Below are 19,906 nucleotides of genomic sequence, written 5' to 3'. Positions count from 1 at the left end.
GGGACACAGGGGACACAGGGGACACACAGGGACACTCAGGGACACTCAGGGGACACAGGGGACACAGGGGACACACAGGGACACTCAGGGGACACTCAGGGGACACTCAGGGGACACAGGGGACACTCAGGGGACACTCAGGGGACACAGGGGACACTCAGGGGACACTCAGGGGACACAGGGGACACTCAGGGGACACTCAGGGGACACAGGGGACACTCAGGGGACACAGGGGACACTCAGGGGACACTCAGGGGACACAGGGGACACTCAGGGGACACTCAGGGACACTCAGGGGACACTCAGGGACACTCAGGGGACACTCAGGGGACACTCAGGGGACACTCAGGGACACTCAGGGACACTCAGGGGACACTCAGGGACACTCAGGGGACACTCAGGGGACACTCAGGGGACACTCAGGGGACACTCAGGGGACACTCAGGGGACACTCAGGGACACTCAGGGGACACTCAGGGGACACTCAGGGGACACTCAGGGACACTCAGGGACACTCAGGGACACTCAGGGGACACTCAGGGACACTCAGGGACACTCAGGGACACTCAGGGGACACTCAGGGACACTCAGGGACACAGGGGACACTCAGGGGACACTCAGGGACACTCAGGGGACACTCAGGGGACACAGGGGACACTCAGGGACACAGGGGACACTCGGGGACACTCAGGGACACTCAGGGGACACTCAGGGGACACTCAGGACACTCAGGGGACACTCAGGGACACAGGGGACACTCAGGGGACACTCAGGGACACTCAGGGGACACTCAGGGGACACAGGGGACACTCAGGGACACTCAGGGGACACTCAGGGGACACTGGGGACACTCAGGGGACACTCAGGGGACACTCAGGACACTCAGGGACACTCAGGGGACACAGGGGACACTCAGGGACACTCAGGGGACACTCAGGGGACACAGGGGACACTCAGGGGACACTCGGGGACACTCAGGGGACACAGGGGTCACAGGGGACACAGGGGACACTCAGGGGACACTCAGGGGACACAGGGGACACTCAGGGACACTCAGGGGACACTCAGGGGACACTCAGGGACACAGGGGACACAGGGGACACTCAGGGGACACAGGGGACACAGGGGACACTCGGGGACACTCAGGGGACACAGGGGTCACAGGGGACACAGGGGACACTCAGGGGACACAGGGGACACAGGGGACACTCAGGGACACTCAGGGGACACTCAGGGGACACTCAGGACACTCAGGGGACACTCAGGGACACTCAGGGGACACTCAGGGGACACTCAGGGACACTCAGGGGACACAGGGGACACAGGGGACACAGGGGACACTCAGGGACACAGGGGACACTCAGGGGACACAGGGGACACAGGGGACACAGGGGACACTCAGTGTCACAGGGGACACAGGGGACACTCAGGGGACACAGGGGACACTCAGGGACACTCAGGGGACACAGGGGACACTCAGGGACACAGGGGACACAGGGGACACAGGGGACACTCAGTGTCACAGGGGACACTCAGGGGACACTCAGGGGACACAGGGGACACAGGGGACACTCAGTGTCACAGGGGACACAGGGGACACTCAGGGGACACAGGGGACACTCAGGGACACTCAGGGGACACAGGGGACACTCAGGGACACAGGGGACACAGGGGACACAGGGGACACAGGGGACACTCAGGGTCACAGGGGTCACAGGGGACACAGGGGACACAGGGGACACAGGGGACACTCAGTGTCACAGGGGACACTCAGGGGACACAGGGGACACAGGGGACACAGGGGACACAGGGGACACTCAGGACACAGGGGACACAGGGGACACTCAGGGGACACACAGGGGACACAGGGGACACAGGGGACACAGGGGACACTCAGGGACACTCAGTGTCACAGGGGACACAGGGGACACTCAGGGGACACACAGGGGTCACAGGGGACACAGGGGACACAGGGGACACTGACGGGTGACGCCGGGCGGTGGCGCGGGGACGCTGACGGTGACACCGCAGTTGCCAGCGAAGGCCATCTCCAGGACACAGCCCAGGAAGCCACCGTCACTGACGTCATGGCCCGCGGTCAGGACACGCTCTGGGGACACCAGGGGACACTGGGGACACTGGGGACACCTTGGGGACACCTTGGGGACACACCTGGGCTCTCCAAATGTCACCCAAATATCACCTAATGTCACCCAAATGTCACCCAGGGTCACCCAAACATCACCCAGAGTCACCCAGGGACACTGGGGACAGCAGGGGACAGCTGGGGACACCTTGGGGACACCTTGGGGACACCTTGGGGACACACCTGGGCTCTCCAGATGTCACCCAAATGTCACCTAATGTCACCCAGAGTCACCCAGGGACACCTGGGGACACTGGGGACACCTTGGGGACACCTTGGGGACACCTCAGGTCTCCAAATGTCACCCAAACATCACCCAGAGTCACTCAGGGACACCTTGGGGACACCTTGGGGACACATCTGGGGTCTCCAGATGTCACCCAAACGTCACCCAGAGTCACTCAGGGACATCTGGGGACACCTTGGGGACACCTTGGGGACACCTCAGGTCTCCAAATGTCACCCAATGTCACCCAATGTCACCCAAACGTCACCCAGAGTCACTCAGGGACACCTCGGGGACACCTCAGGGACAGCTGGGGACACCTTGGGGACACCTGGGGACACACCTGGGGTCTCCAAATGTCACCCAATGTCACCCAGAGTCACCCAGGGTCACCCAATGTCACCCAAATGTCACCCAGAGTCACTCAGGGTCACCTCAGGGACACCCTGGGGACACACCTGGGGTCTCCAGATGTCACCCAGTGTCACCCAGAGTCACTCAGGGACATCTGGGGACACCTTGGGGACACCTTGGGGACGTCTTGGGGACACCTCAGGTCTCCAAATGTCACCCAATGTCACCCAAACGTCACCCAGAGTCACTCAGGGTCACCTCGGGGACACCTCAGGGACAGCTGGGGACACCTGGGGACACACATGGGGTCTCCAGATGTCACCCAGTGTCACCCAAATGTCACCCAGAGTCACTCAGGGACACCTGGGGACAGCTGGGGACACCTTGGGGACACCTTGGGGACACCTTGGGGACACCTCTGGTCTGAAAATGTCACCCAAACATCACCCAGAGTCACTCAGGGACACCTTGGGGACACCTTGGGGACACACCTGGGGTCTCCAGATGTCACCCAAATATCACCTAATGTCACCCAAATGTCACCCAGAGTCACCCAGGGACACCTGGGGACAGCTGGGGACACCTTGGGGACACCTTGGGGACACACCTGGGGACACACCTGGTCTCCAAATGTCACCCAAATGTCACCCAGAGTCACCCAGTGTCACTCAGGGACCTCTCGGGGACACCTCAGGGACAGCTGGGGACACCTCGGGGCCACCCAAGGTCACCTCAGGGACACCTGGGATCTCCAAATATCACCCAGGGTCACTCAGGAACACCTCGGGGACACCTGGGGACACACCTGGGGTCTCCAAATGTCACCCAGGGTCACCCAAATGTCACCCAGGGTCACTCTGGGGTCATGTCAAGGTCACCCAGGGTCTCCAAATGCCACCTTGGGGTCACCCCAGGGTCACCCAGGGCCACCCCCAGGGTCACCCATTGTCACCCATTGCCCCCAAAACCCCAAAATCCCCATTTCCCACCCCAAAATCCCCATTTCCCACCCCAAAGCCCCAAAATCCCCATTCCTCACCCCAAAATCCCCATTTCCCACCCCAAAGCCCCAAAATCCCCATTTCTCACCCCAAAATTGCCATTTTTCGCCCCCAAATCACCATTTTTTGCCCCCAAAGCCCCAAAACCACCATTTTCTGCCCCAAAATCACCATTTTTGGCCCCCCAAAACCCCAAAATCCCCATTTCCCACCCCAAAACCCCCATTTCTCACCCCAAAATCCCCATTTTTCACCCCCAAAGCCCCAAAATCACCGTTTTTACCCCCAAAATCATCCATTTTACTCCCAAAATCCCCATTTTCCTCTCAGAAAATCCCTATTTTCCACCCCAAAATCCCCATTTCTCACCCCAAAATCGCCATTTTTTGCCCCAAAATCCCCATTTCCCCCCTCCAAAGCCCCAAAATCCCCATTTCTCACCCCAAAATTGCCATTTTTTGCCCCCCAAAGCCCCAAAACCACCATTTTCTGCCCCAAAATCCCCATTTTTGGCCCACCAAAACCCCAAAATCCCCATTTTCCATGCCAAAATCATCAATTTTATTCCCAAAATCCCCATTTTTCGCCCCAAAATCCCCAATTTTAGCCTCCAAAGCCCCAAAATAGCCGTTTTTTGCCCCAAAATTGCCATTTTCCACCCCCAAACCCCAAAAATCGCTGGTTTTGGCCCCAAAATCCCCATTTCTCCCCCCCAAGGCCTCCAAAATCCCAATTTCTCACCCCAAAATCCCAATTTCCTCCCCCCCTAAACCCCAAAATCACCATTTTTTACCTCTAAAGCCCCAAAATTCCTGGTTTTTGCCCCAAAATCACCATTTTTCGCCCTCCAAAGCCCCAAAATCTCCATTTTTACCCCCAAAATCAGTTTTACTCCCAAAATCCCCATTTTCCACCCCAAACTCCCCATTTCCTCCTCCAAAGCCCCAAAATCCCCATTTCCCACCCCAAAACCCCCATTTCTCACCCCAAAATCCCCATTTCCCACCCCAAAATCCCCATTTCCCACCCCAAAATCCCCATTTCTCACCCGAAAATCACCATTTTTCGACCCAAAATCCCCGTTTTTCCCCTCCAAAGCCCCAAAATCCCCATTTCTGACCCCAAAATCGCCATTTTTCACCCCAAAATTGCCATTTTTCACCCCCAAAGCCCCAAAATACCTGTTTTTTCACCTCCAAAATCCGCATTTTTCACCCCAAAATCCCCATTTCTCCCCCCCAAAACCCCAAAATCCCCATTTTTTGCCCCAAAATCCCCATTTCTCACCCCAAAACCCCAAAATCCCCATTTCTCGCCCCAAAATCCCCATTTCTCACCCCAAAATCCCCATTTCCCACCCAAAATCCCCATTTCTCACCCCAAAACTCCCATCTCTCACCCCAAAATCCCCATTTCCCACCCAAAATCCCCATTTCTCACCCCAAAATCCCCATTTTTCACCCCCAAAATCCCCATTTCTCACCCCAAAATCCCCATTTCTCACCCCAAAATCCCCATTTCTCACCCCAAAATCCCCATTTCTCACCCCAAAATCACCATTTCCCACCCCAAAATCCCCGTTTCTCACCCCAAAACTCCCATCTCTCACCCCAAAATCCCCATTTCCCACCCAAAATCCCCATTTCCCACCCCAAAATCCCCATTTCCCACCCAAAATCCCCATTTCTCACCCCAAAATCCCCATTTCTCACCCCAAAATCCCCATTTCCCACCCTAAAAATCCCCATTTTTTACCCAAAATCCCTATTTCTCACCCCAAAATCCCTATTTCCCACCCCAAAATCCCCATTACCCACCCCAAAATCCCCATTTTTCACCCCAAAATCCCCATTTCTCACCCCAAAATCCCCATTTCTCCCCCCCAAACCCCCCATTTCTCACCCCAAAATCCCCATTTTTCGACCCAAAATCCCCGTTTTTCCCCTCCAAAGCCCCCAAATCCCCATTTCTGACCCCAAAATCGCCATTTTTCACCCCAAAATTGCCATTTTTCGCCCCCAAAGCCCCATTTCTCACCCTAAAATCACCATTTCTCCCCCCCAAAACCCCAAAATCCCCATTTTTCACCCTAAAATCACCATTTTTCATCCCAAAATCGCCATTTTTTGCCCCAAAATCACCATTTTTCACCCCAAAATCCCCATTTTTCACCCCAAAATCCCCATTTCTCACCCTAAAATCACCATTTCTCATCCCAAAATTGCCATTTTTTGCCCCAAAATCCCCATTTTTCACCCCAAAATCCCCATTTCTCCCCCCAAAATCCCCATTTTTCACCCCCAAAATCCCCATTTCTCCCCCCAAAATCCCCATTTTTCACCCCAAAATCCCCATTTCTGGCCCCAAAGTCCCCATTTTCCCCCCCAAGCCCCAAAATCGCTGTTTTTCACCCCAAACCTTTCAGCAGCTCCTGGGTGACGTTGAAGGCGCTCTCGAGGCTCCCGGGCTCGTCCAGGTCGGGGCAGGAATCGCCCAACTGGGCAAAGACCTGGGCCAGGGCCGAGCCCCCGAGGCGGTGCCGGCCCGGGGACAGCTGAACCCACAGCAGCGACCCTAAAAACCCCAAAAACACCAAAATCTGACCCAAAATCCACCCAAAAACCCAAAATCAGCACCAAAATCCACCCAAAAATGGGGAAATTCCACCCAAAAACACCCAGGCAAAGACCTGGGCCAGGGCCGAGCCCCCGAGGCGGTGCCGGCCCGGGGACAGCTGAACCCACAGCAGGGACCCTAAAAACCCAAAAACACCAAAATCAGCCCAAAAACACCCAAAATCACCAAAATCAGCACCAAAATCCACCCAAAAATGGGGAAATTGACCCAAAAATGGGGAAATTCCACCCAAAAACACCCGGGCAAAGACCTGGGCCACAGCAGGGACCCCAAAAACCCCCCCAAAAACCCAAAATCAGCCCAAAAATCAACCCAAAAACCCCCAAAAAACCCCAAAATCAGCCCAAAACGCTAAAATACCCAAAACTAGACCCAAAATCCACCCAAAAATGGGAAAATTGACCCAAAAATTGAGAAATTCCACCCAAAAACACCTGGGCAAAAAACTGGACCACAGCAGGGACCCTAAAAAGCCCAAAATCAGCCCAAAAATCAACCCAAAAAGCCCAAAAAACCCAAAATCAGCCCAAAAAAAATCAAAATCCTCAAATTCTGCACCAAAATTGACCCAAAAATGGGGAAAATCGACCCAAAAATGCTGAAATTCCACCCGAAAAATGGGGAAAGTTCACCTAAAAATGGGGAAAATTGATCCAAAAATGGGAAAATTGACCCAAAAATGGGGAAAATTCACCCAGAAATGTCCCCAGCTGTCCCCAGCTGTCCCCAGCTGTCCCCAGGTGTCCCCAGGTGTCCCCAGGTGTCCCCAGGTGTGTCCCCAGCTGTCCCCAGGTGTCCCCAGCTGTCCCCAGCTGTCCCCAGCTGTCCCCAGGTGTGTCCCCAGGTGTCCCCAGGTGTCCCCAGGTGTCCCCAGGTGTGTCCCCAGGTGTCCCCAGGTGTCCCCAGGTGTCCCCAGGTGTCCCCAGCTGTCCCCAGGTGTGTCCCCGGGTGTCCCAGGTGTCCCCAGGTGTGTCCCCAGGTGTCCCCAGCTGTCCCCAGGTGTCCCCAGCTGTCCCCAGGTGTCCCCAGGTGTCCCCAGCTGTCCCCTCACCGCGCTCGTTGGGACACTTGAGGTCGGGGGTGACGGTGGCGGTGACATCGGGGCACACGGCGTAGGCCGAGATCACCAGGGCACCTGTGGGGACAGCGGCGTCATCAGTGTCACCTCGGGGCCACCAGGGTCACCTCAGTGTCACCTCAGGGTCACCAGGGTCACCTCGGGGCCACCAGGGTCACCTCGGGGTCACCTCGGGGTCACCAGGTGCCACCAGCGTTCAAATCCCCCCAATGTCCCCAATCCCCCCTGATGTCCCCAATGTCCCCAATCCCCCCTGATGTCCCCAATGTCCCCGATCCCCCCAGTGTCCCCAATGTCCCCAATGTCCCCAATCCCCCCAGTGTCCCCAATGTCCCCAATGTCCCCCCAATGTCTCCAATGTCCCCAATGTCCCCAATGTCCCCGATCCCCCCCATCCCCCCGATGTCCCCGTTGTCACCAGGTGCCATCACGGTGTCTGTCCCCACGCGTGCCGCCATGCTGAGCGAGTCCTTGCCGCCATCGATGGCCACCCCCAGGCGCCGCATGGCGGCCACCAGCGCGTCACACGCGGCCACCAGCGCCCCGCCCTCCGCGCCCTGCTTGGAGCCCCACATCCAGTTCCCCGAGCACTTCACGTCCTGGGGACAGCGCGGGGACACCAGGGGACACCGAGGGGACATCGGGGACACATGGGACACCACGGGGACACCGGGGGACAGCGGGGGACACATGGGACACCACGGGGACATCGGGGACACATGGGACACCACGGGGACAGCGGGGGACAGCGGGGGGACACCACGGGGACAGCGGGGGACACCACAGGGACAGCGGGGGACAGCGGGGGGACACCGCAGGACAGCGGGGGACACCACAGGGACAGCGGGGGACAGCGGGGGGACACCGCAGGACAGCGGGGGACACCACAGGGACAGTGGGGGGACACCACAGGGGACACAGGGGACATCGGGGGGACACAGGGGGGACACCAGGGGACATTGGGGACATCGGGGACATCAAGGAGACACAGGGGGACACCAGGGGACATCGAGGGGACACCAAGGGGACATCGAAGGGGACATGGAGGGGGACATCGAGGGAACACCAGGGGACACAGGGGACATCAGGGGGACACAGGGGGGACACCGGGGGACACCATGGGGACACCAGGGGACACCGGGGGACACAGGGGACACCACGGGGACATCGAGGGGACACCAGGGGACACAGGGGACATCGGGGACACAGGGGGGGACATCGGGGACAGTGGGGGGACACCGGGGGGACACAGGGACAGAGGGGACACAGGGACGGGGGGACATGGGGACATGGGGACAGAGAAGGCATTGGGGACACGAGAGGGGACACAGGGACAGGACAGGGGACAGGGGGACACAGGGACAGGGGGACATGGGGGATTGGGGACATTTGGGGACATTGGGGAGACAGGATGGGGACATTGGGATGGGGACAAGGACAAGGGAGATGGGACAGGGACGGGGACACAGGGACAGGACAGGGGACAGGGGGACACGGGGACACAGGGACAGGGACACAGGGACAGGGGGACAGGGACACAGGGACAGGGACACAGGGACAGGGGGACAGGGGGACACGGAGGTGCCACAGCCGAAGGGGACACAGAGACAGAGACACGGGGGAGGGGACAGGTCAGTGCCACCGCCTGTCACCTCCCGCTGCTGCCACCCCCAGCCCCCCGATGTCCCCAACCCCCACAGTGTCCCCAACCCCCCCAATGTCCCCAATCCCCCCAATGTCCCCAATGTCCCAAATGTCCCCAAATCCCTCCATGTCCCCAATGTCCCCAATGTCCCAAACCCTCCCAACCCCACATGTCCCCAACCCCCCCAGTGTCCCCAATGTCCCCAGTGTCCCCAATGTCCCCAACCCCCACAGTGTCCCCAACACCCCCCAATGTCCCCAAATGTCCCCAAATCCCTCCATGTCCCCAATGTCCGAAACCCTCCCAACCCCATGTGTCCCCAACCCCCCCAGTGTCCCCAGTGTCCCCAATGTCCCCAACACCCCCAATGTCCCCAATGTCCCCAATGTCCCCAATGTCCCCCCAATGTCCCCAATCCCCCCGATGTCCCCCGATGTCCCCAGTGTCCCCAGTGTCCCCAATGTCCCCAATGTCCCCAGTGTCACCTTGAGGTGTGTCACCCGTGCGAACACCAGGTTGGTGATGGCCTCGGCCAGTGCCCAATGTCCCCAATGTCCCCAATGTCCCCATCCCCCCAGTGTCCCCAATGTCCCCGATGTCCCCAGTGTCCCCAATCCCCCCAGTGTCCCCAATGTCCCCAGTGTCCCCAACACCCCCAATCCCCCCAGTGTCCCCAATGTCCCCAATGTCCCCAGTGTCCCCAATCCCCCCAGTGTCCCCAGTGTCCCCAGTGTCACCTTGAGGTGTGTCACCCGTGCGAACACCAGGTTGGTGATGGCCTCGGCCAGTGCCCAATGTCCCCAGTGTCCCCAATGTCCCCAATGTCCCCAATGTCCCCAATCCCCCCAGTGTCCCCAGTGTCCCCAGTGTCACCTTGAGGTGTGTCACCCGTGCGAACACCAGGTTGGTGATGGCCTCGGCCAGTGCCCAATGTCCCCAATGTCCCCAATGTCCCCAATCCCCCTGATGTCCCCGGTGTCCCCAGTGTCCCCAATCCCCCCGATGTCCCCAGTGTCCCCAATCCCCCCAGCGTCCCCGATGTCCCCGATGTCCCCAGTGTCACCTTGAGGTGTGTCACCCGTGCGAACACCAGGTTGGTGATGGCCTCGGCCAGCGCCAGCCGCGCTCCGGCCGCGGGGTCCAGCAGCCCCTTGATTGGCTGCTCGCCGATGGCGGTGGCCGCGCCCGTGTCCCCAAAGTGGGACAGGGCCACCACGGCCACGTCGGCCAGCGGCGTGTGCAGGGGACCCACGCACTGCTGCTGGGCCACCAGGCCTGTCACCGAGCGGTCCACCTGGGGACACGGGGACATCAGGGACAGCATCAGGGACACTGGGGACACTGGGGACACGGGGACATCAGGGACAGCATCGGGGACACGGGGGACACTGGGGGATGGCAGGGACATGGGGACATCGGGGACATCATCGGGGACACGGGGGGATGGCAGGGACACGGGGACATCAGGGACAGCATCGGGGACACGGGGGACACTGGGGGATGGCAGGGACATGGGGACATCAGGGACAGCATCGGGGACACGGGGGGATGGCAGGGACATGGGGACATCAGGGGACATCGGGGCACACTGGGGACATTGGGGACATTGGGGGATTGGGGACATTGGGGACATTGGGGACAGTGGGGGACATTGGGGACATTGGGGGATTGGGGACATTGGGGACATTGGGGACACTGGGGGTTGGGGACAGTGGGGACATTGGGGGACATTGGGGACATTGGGGGGATTGGGGACATTGGGGACATTGGGGACATTGGGGACAGTGGGGACATTGGGGGGATCAGGGGATGGCGAGGACATGGGGACATCAGGGACAGTGGGGGACAGTGGGGACATTGGGAATGTTGGGGGGACATCGGGGGATGGTGGGGACATTGGGGGGGTTGTGGGGGTTGGGGACATCGGGGGACATTGGGGGGGACATGAAAGGGGCCACAGGTGGGGGTGGCACAGGTGACACCAAGGTGACGCTGAGGTGACACAGGGGTCACACAGGTGACACACAGGTGACACAGGTGACACACACAGGTGACACACACAGGTGACACAGGTGACACACACAGGTGACACACAGGTGACACACAGATGACACACGGGTGACACTGGTGTGACAGGTGTGACACAGATCACACACACAGGTGACACAGATGACACAGGAGGTGACACAGGAGGTGACACAGGTGACACAGGAGGTGACACACAGGTGACACAGGGGTGACACAGGTGACACAGGTGACACCATACCTTGTTGGTCAGGTACCTCTTGCTGCCCACGGCCGGGGTTTGGGCTCACACAGGGGTGACACAGGGGTGACAGGGGTGACACACAGGTGTGACAGGTGTGACAGGTGTGACAGGGGTGACACAGGAGGTGACACACAGGTGACACAGGTGACCCAGGTGACACAGGTGACAGTACCTTGTTGGTCAGGTACCTCTTGCTGCCCACGGCCGGGGTTTGGGCTCACACAGGGGTGACAGGGGTAACAGGGGTGACACACACAGGTAACACAGGTAACACAGGTGTGACAGGGGTGACACACAGGGGTGACAGGGGTGACACACAGGTGACACAGGAGGTGACCCAGGTGACACAGGTGACACAGGTGACAGTACCTTGTTGGTCAGGTACCTCTTGCTGCCCACGGCCGGGGTTGGGGTCACACAGGGGTGACAGGGGTGACACACACAGATGACACAGGTAACACAGGTGTGACAGGGGTGACACACAGGTGACACACAGGTGACCCAGGTGACACAGGTGACAGTACCTTGTTGGTCAGGTACCTCTTGCTGCCCACGGCCGGGGTTTGGGGTCACACAGGGGTGACAGGGGTGACAGGGGTGACACACACAGGTAACACAGGTAACACAGGTGTGACAGGGGTGACACAGGAGGTGACCCAGGTGACACTCAGGTGACACACAGGTGACAGTACCTTGTTGGTCAGGTACCTCTTGCTGCCCACGGCCGGGGTTGGGGTCACACAGGGGTGACACAGGGGTAACACAGGTGACACAGGTAACACAGGTGTGACAGGGGTGACACACAGGTGACACAGGTGACACACACAGGTGACACAGGTGACCCAGGTGACACAGGTGACACCATACCTTGTTGGTCAGGTACCTCTTGCTGCCCACGGCCGGGGTTTGGGCTCACACAGGTAACACAGGTGACACACACAGGTAACACAGGTGTGACAGGGGTGACACACAGGTGTGACAGGTGTGACAGGGGTGACAGGGGTGACACACAGGTGACCCAGGTGACACAGGTGACCCAGGTGACAGTACCTTGTTGGTCAGGTACCTCTTGCTGCCCACGGCCGGGGTTTGGGCTCACACAGTGGTGACAGGGGTGATACAGGTGACTCACACAGGGGTGACAGGGGTGACACACACAGGTAACACAGGTAACACAGGTGTGACAGGGGTGACACACAGGTGACACAGGTGACACAGGAGGTGACCCAGGTGACAGTACCTTGTTGGTCAGGTACCTCTTGCTGCCCACGGCCGGGGTTTGGGCTCACACAGGGGTGACAGGGGTGACACACACAGGTAACACAGGTGTGACAGGGGTGACACACAGGTGACACACAGGTGACACAGGTGACACAGGTGACACACAGGTGACACAGGTGACACAGGTGACACACAGGTAACACAGGTAACACAGGTGTGACAGGGGTGACACACAGGTGACACACAGGTGACCCAGGTGACACAGGTGACACACAGGTGACACAGGTGACACACAGGTGACCCAGGTGACACAGGTGACAGTACCTTGTTGGTCAGGTACCTCTTGCTGCCCACGGCCGGGGTTTGGGCTCACACAGGTAACACAGGTGACACACACAGGTAACACAGGTGTGACAGGGGTGACACACAGGTGTGACAGGGGTGACAGGGGTGACACAGGAGGTGACCCAGGTGACACTCAGGTGACACACAGGTGACACCATACCTTGTTGGTCAGGTACCTCTTGCTGCCCACGGCCGGGGTTGGGGTCACACAGGGGTAACACAGGGGTGACACACACAGGTAACACAGGTAACACAGGTGTGACAGGGGTGACACACAGGTGACACACAGGTGACACAGGTGACACAGGTGACAGTACCTTGTTGGTCAGGTACCTCTTGCTGCCCACGGCCGGGGTTTGGGGTCACACAGGGGTGACAGGGGTGACAGGGGTGACACACACAGGTAACACAGGTAACACAGGTGTGACAGGGGTGACACAGGAGGTGACCCAGGTGACACTCAGGTGACACACAGGTGACAGTACCTTGTTGGTCAGGTACCTCTTGCTGCCCACGGCCGGGGTTGGGGTCACACAGGGGTGACACAGGGGTAACACAGGTGACACAGGTAACACAGGTGTGACAGGGGTGACACACAGGTGACACAGGTGACACACACAGGTGACACAGGTGACCCAGGTGACACAGGTGACACCATACCTTGTTGGTCAGGTACCTCTTGCTGCCCACGGCCGGCAGCCTCAGCACGCGCTCCAGGGCGGCCCCGACCGAGAGCCCCGGGGGGAGGCTCAGGGGGCGCCGGGGGAGGGGCGCCAGCGACAGCTGGAACTCCTGCGGGGGGGGGGGGACCCCGAAATTTGGGGGGAAAAACTCAAATTCGGGGTCCCCCCAAAACATCTGGGCTCCCCTCCCCCTCTTGGGGTCTTTTTTTGGGGTGTCCCCCTCAAATTTGGGGTCCTTTTTTGGGGTGTCCCCCTGAAATTTAGGGTCCCTTTTTTGGGGTTCCCCCCTCAGATTTTGGGGTCTTTTTTTGGAGTCCCCCCCTCAAATCTGGGGTCCCTTTTTTGGGGTTTTGGAGTCCCTTTTTGGGGTCTTTTTTTGGGGTCCCCCCCTCAAATCTGGGGTCCCTTTTTGGGATCCACCCCCTCAGATTTTGGGGTCCCTTTTTGGGGTCCCCCCCTCAAATTTGGGGTCCCTTTTTGGGGTTCCCCCCTCAAACTTGTGGTCCCTTTTTGGGGTCCCCCTCTCAAATTTGGGGTCCCTTTTTGGGGTGCCCCCCCTCAATTTTGGGGTCCTTTTTTGGGGTCCCTTTTTTGGGGGTCCACCCCCTCAAATTTGGGGTCCCTTTTTGGGGTCTTTTTTTTGGGTGTCCCTCCCCAAATCTGGGGTCCCTTTTTTGGGGTGTCCCCCTCAGTTTTGGGCTCCTTTTTTGGGGTCTCCCCCCCCAATTTTGGGGTTCATTTCTTGTGTCCCCCCCAAATTCGGGATCTCATTTTTGGGGACCCCCACCCCCAAATCCTGGGCCCGTTTTTTGGGGGGTCCCCACTCACCTTTCGGGACCCCTTTTTTTTTTGGGGTGTCCCCCCCCAAAATCCCAGCTGCTTTGTTTTTTTTGCAGTTTCCCCTCCCCCCACCCCAATTTTGGGGTTATTTTTGGGAATTTTGGGGTCCCCCCTGACCTTTTGGGGCATCTTGCCCAGCACCCACTCCAGCTCCAGGTTGACGGGGGTGGGGAGCCCCTCGTGGGACCCCCCCTCGGGCACCGGCGCCGCCAGGTCATCGACCAGCACGATCTGGGGAGGGGGGACACCCCAAAATCACCTGGATTCACCCCAAAATCACCTGAAACCGCCCCAAAAACGGCCCCAGAAACCCCCAGAAATCATCCCCAAAATCACCCGAAACCGCCCCAAAAACAGCCCCAGAAACCCCCAGAAATCAACCCCGAAATCACCCGAAATCCCCCCAAAAACAGCCCCAGAAACCCCCAAAAATCATCCCCAAAATCACCCAAAATCCCCCAAAAACAGCCCCAGAAACCCCCAGAAATCATCCCCAAAATCACCCGAAATCACCCCAAAAACAGCCCCAGAAACCCCCAGAAACACCCACAAAAATCAACCCCAGAACATCCAAAAATCAACCCCAAAAACACCCTCAGAACCCCCAAAAATCGACCCCAAAATCACCCGAAATTGCCCCGAAAACAGCACCAGAACAGCCCCAAAATCACCCAAAATCACCCCAAAAACAGCCCCAGAAATCGTCAAAAACAGCCACAAAAACAGCCCCAGAAATCCCCAAAAATCAACCCCGAAATCACCTGAAATCACCCCAAAAACAGCCCCAGAAACCCCCAGAAATCATCCCCAAAATCACCCGAAACTGCCCCAAAAACAGCCCCAGAAACCCCAAAAATCATCCCCAAAATCACCCGAAACTGCCCCAAAAACAGCCCCAGAAACCCCAAAAATCATCCCCAAAATCACCCGAAATTGCCCCAAAACCAGCCCCAGAAACCCCCAAAAAACCCTGCAAAAATGACCCCCAAAAACCGACCCCAAAACACCTCAAAAATTATCCCAGGACCCCAATGTCCCCAATGTCCCCAATGTCCCCAGTGTCCCCAATGTCCCCAGTGTCCCCAATGTCCCCAATGTCCCCGATGTCCCCCCAATGTCCCCAATGTCCCCAATGTCCCCCCAATGTCCCCCAATGTCCCCAGTGTCCCCAATGTCCCCCCAATGTCCCCAATGTCCCCGATGTCCCCCCAATGTCCCCAATGTCCCCAATGTCCCCCCAATGTCCCCAATGTCCCCAATGTCCCCAATGTCCCCCAATGTCCCCAACCCCCCAATGTCCCCCCAATGTCCCCAATGTCCCCAATGTCCCCCCAATGTCCCCAGTGTCCCCAATGTCCCCAATGTCCCCAGTGTCCCCAATGTCCCCAATGATGTCCCCAATGTCCCCAGTGTCTCACCCGTCCGTCGTCGGTGACTGTCCCCACCACGCTCAGGGGACACCTCTCAGTGTCCCCACTGTCCCCAATGTCCCCAATGATGTCCCCAATGATGTCCCCAAGCTCACCCGTCCATCCCCGGTGACTGTCCCCACCACGCTCAGGGGACACCTCTCAGTGTCCCCAATGTCCCCAATGTCCCCAGTGATGTCCCCAGTGTCCCCAATGTCCCCAATGATGTCCCCAATGTCCCCTCATTGTCCCCAGTGTCTCACCCGTCCATCGCCGGTGACTGTCCCCACCACGCTCAGGGGACACCTCTCAGTGTCCCCACTGTCCCCAATGTCCCCAATGATGTCCCCAATGATGTCCCCACTGTCCCCAATGTCCCCAATGATGTCCCCAATGTCCCCAATGATGTCCCCAATGTCCCCAATGATGTCCCCAGGCTCACCCGTCCGTCGCCGGTGACTGTCCCCACCACGCTCAGGGGACACCTCTCAGTGTCCCCAATGTCCCCAGTGATGTCCCCAATGATGTCCCCAGTGATGTCCCCAAGCTCACCCGTCCATCCCCGGTGACTGTCCCCACCACGCTCAGGGGACACCTCTCAGTGTCCCCACTGTCCCCAGTGATGTCCCCAATGTCCCCAGTGATGTCCCCAGTGATGTCCCCAAGCTCACCCGTCCGTCGCCGGTGACTGTCCCCACCACGCTCAGGGGACACCTCTCAGTGTCCCCACTGTCCCCAATGTCCCCACTGTCCCCAATGATGTCCCCAATGTCCCCAGTGTCCCCAATGATGTCCCCAGTGATGTCCCCAAGCTCACCCGTCCATCCCCGGTGACTGTCCCCACCACGCTCAGGGGACACCTCTCAGTGTCCCCACTGTCCCCAATGATGTCCCCAATGTCCCCAGTGATGTCCCCAAGCTCACCCGTCCGTCGCCGGTGACTGTCCCCACCACGCTCAGGGGACACCTCTCAGTGTCCCCAATGTCCCCAGTGTCCCCAATGTCCCCAATGTCCCCAAGCTCACCCGTCCGTCGCCGGTGACTGTCCCCACCACGCTCAGGGGACACCTCTCAGTGTCCCCAATGTCCCCAATGTCCCCAATGTCCCCTCAGTGTCCCCAGTGTCTCACCCGTCCATCCCCGGTGACTGTCCCCACCACGCTCAGGGGACACCTCTCGCGCTGGGCCAGGCGCCGCAGCAGCGCCAGCGCCCCCGGCCGGGCCAGCAGCGCGTTGGACTCCTGGTACTCGGCCCCCCACAGCTCCAGGACACTCAGGGACGGGTCACCCAGCTGTCACCAGTGTCACCAGTGTCACCAGAGTGTCACCAGTGTCACCGGTGTAACCACAGTGTCACCAGGGAGTGAAGGGATGGGGACACTGGGGACATTGGGGACATTGGGGACATTGGGGACACTCCTGGTACTCGGCCCCCCACAGCTCCAGGACACTCAGGGACGGGTCACCCAACTGTCACCAGAGTGTCACCGGTGTCACCAGAGTGCCACCAGTGTCACCGGTGTAACCACAGTGTAACCAGGGAGTGAAGGGATGGGGACACTGGGGACACTGGGGACATTGGGGACATTGGGGACACTCCTGGTACTCGGCCCCCCACAGCTCCAGGACACTCAGGGACGGGTCACCCAGCTGTCACCAGTGTCACCACAGTGTCACCAGTGTCACCAGTGTCACCGGTGTCACCAGGGAGTGAAGGGATGGGGACACTGGGGACACTGGGGACACTCCTGGTACTCGGCCCCCCACAGCTCCAGGACACTCAGGGACGGGTCACCCAGCTGTCACCAGTGTCACCACAGTGTCACCAGTGTCACCAGTGTCACCAGTGTAACCAGGGAGTGAAGGGATGGGGACACTGGGGACACTGGGGACACTGGGGACACTCCTGGTACTCGGCCCCCCACAGCTCCAGGACACTCAGGGACGGGTCACCCAACTGTCACCAGGGTCACCAGTGTCACCAGAGTGTCACCAGTGTCACCGGTGTAACCAGGGAGTGAAGGGATGGGGACATTGGGGACATTGGGGACACTCCTGGTACTCGGCCCCCCACAGCTCCAGGACACTCAGGGACGGGTCACCCAACTGTCACCGGTGTCACCACAGTGTCACCAGTGTCACCAGTGTCACCAGTGTAACCAGGGAGTGAAGGGATGGGGACACTGGGGACACTGGGGACACTGGGGACACTCCTGGTACTCGGCCCCCCACAGCTCCAGGACACTCAGGGACGGGTCACCCAGCTGTCACCAGGGTCACCAGTGTCACCACAGTGTCACCAGTGTCACCGGTGTCACCACAGTGTCACCAGTGTAACCAGGGAGTGAAGGGATGGGGACACTGGGGACATTGGGGACATTGGGGACACTCCTGGTACTCGGCCCCCCACAGCTCCAGGACACTCAGGGACGGGTCACCCAGCTGTCACCAGTGTCACCAGTGTCACCAGTGTCACCAGTGTCACCACAGTGTCACCAGTGTCACCAGTGTAACCACAGTGTAACCAGGGAGTGAAGGGATGGGGACATTGGGGACATTGGGGACACTGGGGACACTCCTGGTACTCGGCCCCCCACAGCTCCAGGACACTCAGGGACGGGTCACCCAGCTGTCACCGGTGTCACCAGTGTCACCACAGTGTCACCAGTGTCACCAGTGTAACCAGGGAGTGAAGGGATGGGGACACTGGGGACACTGGGGACATTGGGGACATTGGGGACACTCCTGGTACTCGGCCCCCCACAGCTCCAGGACACTCAGGGACGGGTCACCCAGCTGTCACCAGAGTGCCATCGATGTCACCAGGGCCACCAGTGTCACCAGTGTAACCACAGTGTAACCAGGGAGTGAAGGGATGGGGACACTGGGGACACTGGGGACATTGGGGACACTCCTGGTACTCGGCCCCCCACAGCTCCAGGACACTCAGGGACGGGTCACCCAACTGTCACCAGGGTCACCAGTGTCACCAGTGTCACCACAGTGTCACCAGTGTCACCAGTGTCACCAGGGAGTGAAGGGATGGGGACACTGGGGACATTGGGGACACTGGGGACACTCCTGGTACTCGGCCCCCCACAGCTCCAGGACACTCAGGGACGGGTCACCCAGCTGTCACCAGTGTCACCAGTGTCACCAGTGTCACCAGAGTGCCACCAGTGTCACCAGTGTCATCACAGTGTAACCAGGGAGTGAAGGGATGGGGGACACTGGGGACATTGGGGGACACTGGGGACATTGGGGGGACATTGGGGACACAGGGGACACACTGGGGGCATTGGGGACACACTGGGGACACACTGGGGACACTGGAGGGACACCAAGGGGACACCGAGGGGACGCATTGGGGACACTGGGGGGACACATTGGGGACACTGGGGACACCAAGGGGACACCAAGGGGACACTGGAGGGACACCAAGCGGACACTGGGGACACATTGGGGACACTGGGGACACCAAGGGGACACTGGGGACACCAAGGGGACACTGGGGACACATTGGGGACACTGGGGGGACACTGGGGACACATTGGGGACACTGGGGACACCAAGGGGACACATTGGGGACACTGGGGACACCAAGCGGACACTGGGGACACATTGGGGACACTGGGGGGACACTGGGGACACATTGGGGACACTGGGGACACCAAGGGGATACATTGGGGACACTGGGGGGACACTGGGGACACATTGGGGACACTGGGGACACACTGGGGACACATTGGGGACACATTGGGGACACTGGGGGGACACCAAGGGGACACTGGGGACACATTGGGGACACATTGGGGACACATTGGGGACACTGGGGGGACACCAAGGGGACACTGGGGACACTGGGGACACATTGGGGACACATTGGGGACACATTGGGGACACTGGGGGGACACCAAGGGGACACTGGGGACACTGGGGACACATTGGGGACACTGGGGACACCAAGGGGACACTGGGGACACATTGGGGACACATTGGGGACACATTGGGGACACTGGGGGGACACCAAGGGGACACTGGGGACACATTGG

At 59.3% G+C, this 19,906-nt stretch overlaps 1 protein-coding gene across 4 annotated transcripts in view; it reads right to left on the bottom strand.

Moving 5' to 3' along the window:
* PFAS (phosphoribosylformylglycinamidine synthase) overlaps nt 1-19,906 on the bottom strand; it is an 82,057-nt gene that overhangs the window by 23,571 nt on the left and 38,580 nt on the right. For 2 of the 4 annotated variants that reach the window (XM_086871735.1, XM_086871734.1), the window contains exons 15-22: nt 16,985-17,146; nt 14,563-14,676; nt 13,583-13,714; nt 10,151-10,381; nt 7,861-8,041; nt 7,416-7,499; nt 6,146-6,301; nt 1,985-2,110 (exon numbers count right to left, since the gene is read on the bottom strand). In XM_086871735.1, the coding sequence (XP_086727861.1) occupies nt 1,985-2,110; nt 6,146-6,301; nt 7,416-7,499; nt 7,861-8,041; nt 10,151-10,381; nt 13,583-13,714; nt 14,563-14,676; nt 16,985-17,146 (1,186 nt within the window). Of the gene's footprint in view, nt 1-1,984; nt 2,111-6,145; nt 6,302-7,415; nt 7,500-7,860; nt 8,042-10,150; nt 10,382-13,582; nt 13,715-14,562; nt 14,677-16,879; nt 16,923-16,984; nt 17,147-19,906 lie in introns of all 4 variants that reach the window. The other 2 variants (XR_015281515.1, XM_086871736.1) reach the window with 2 other exon arrangements.

The sequence above is a fragment of the Cyanistes caeruleus genome, chromosome 37, assembly GCF_971803275.1.
Source record: "Cyanistes caeruleus chromosome 37, bCyaCae1.hap1.1, whole genome shotgun sequence".
In the NCBI taxonomy this organism is placed as follows: Eukaryota; Metazoa; Chordata; class Aves; order Passeriformes; family Paridae; genus Cyanistes; species Cyanistes caeruleus.
Note: the sequence above shows the minus strand (reverse complement) of the source record. Positions and strands in the feature narration are given on the sequence as shown.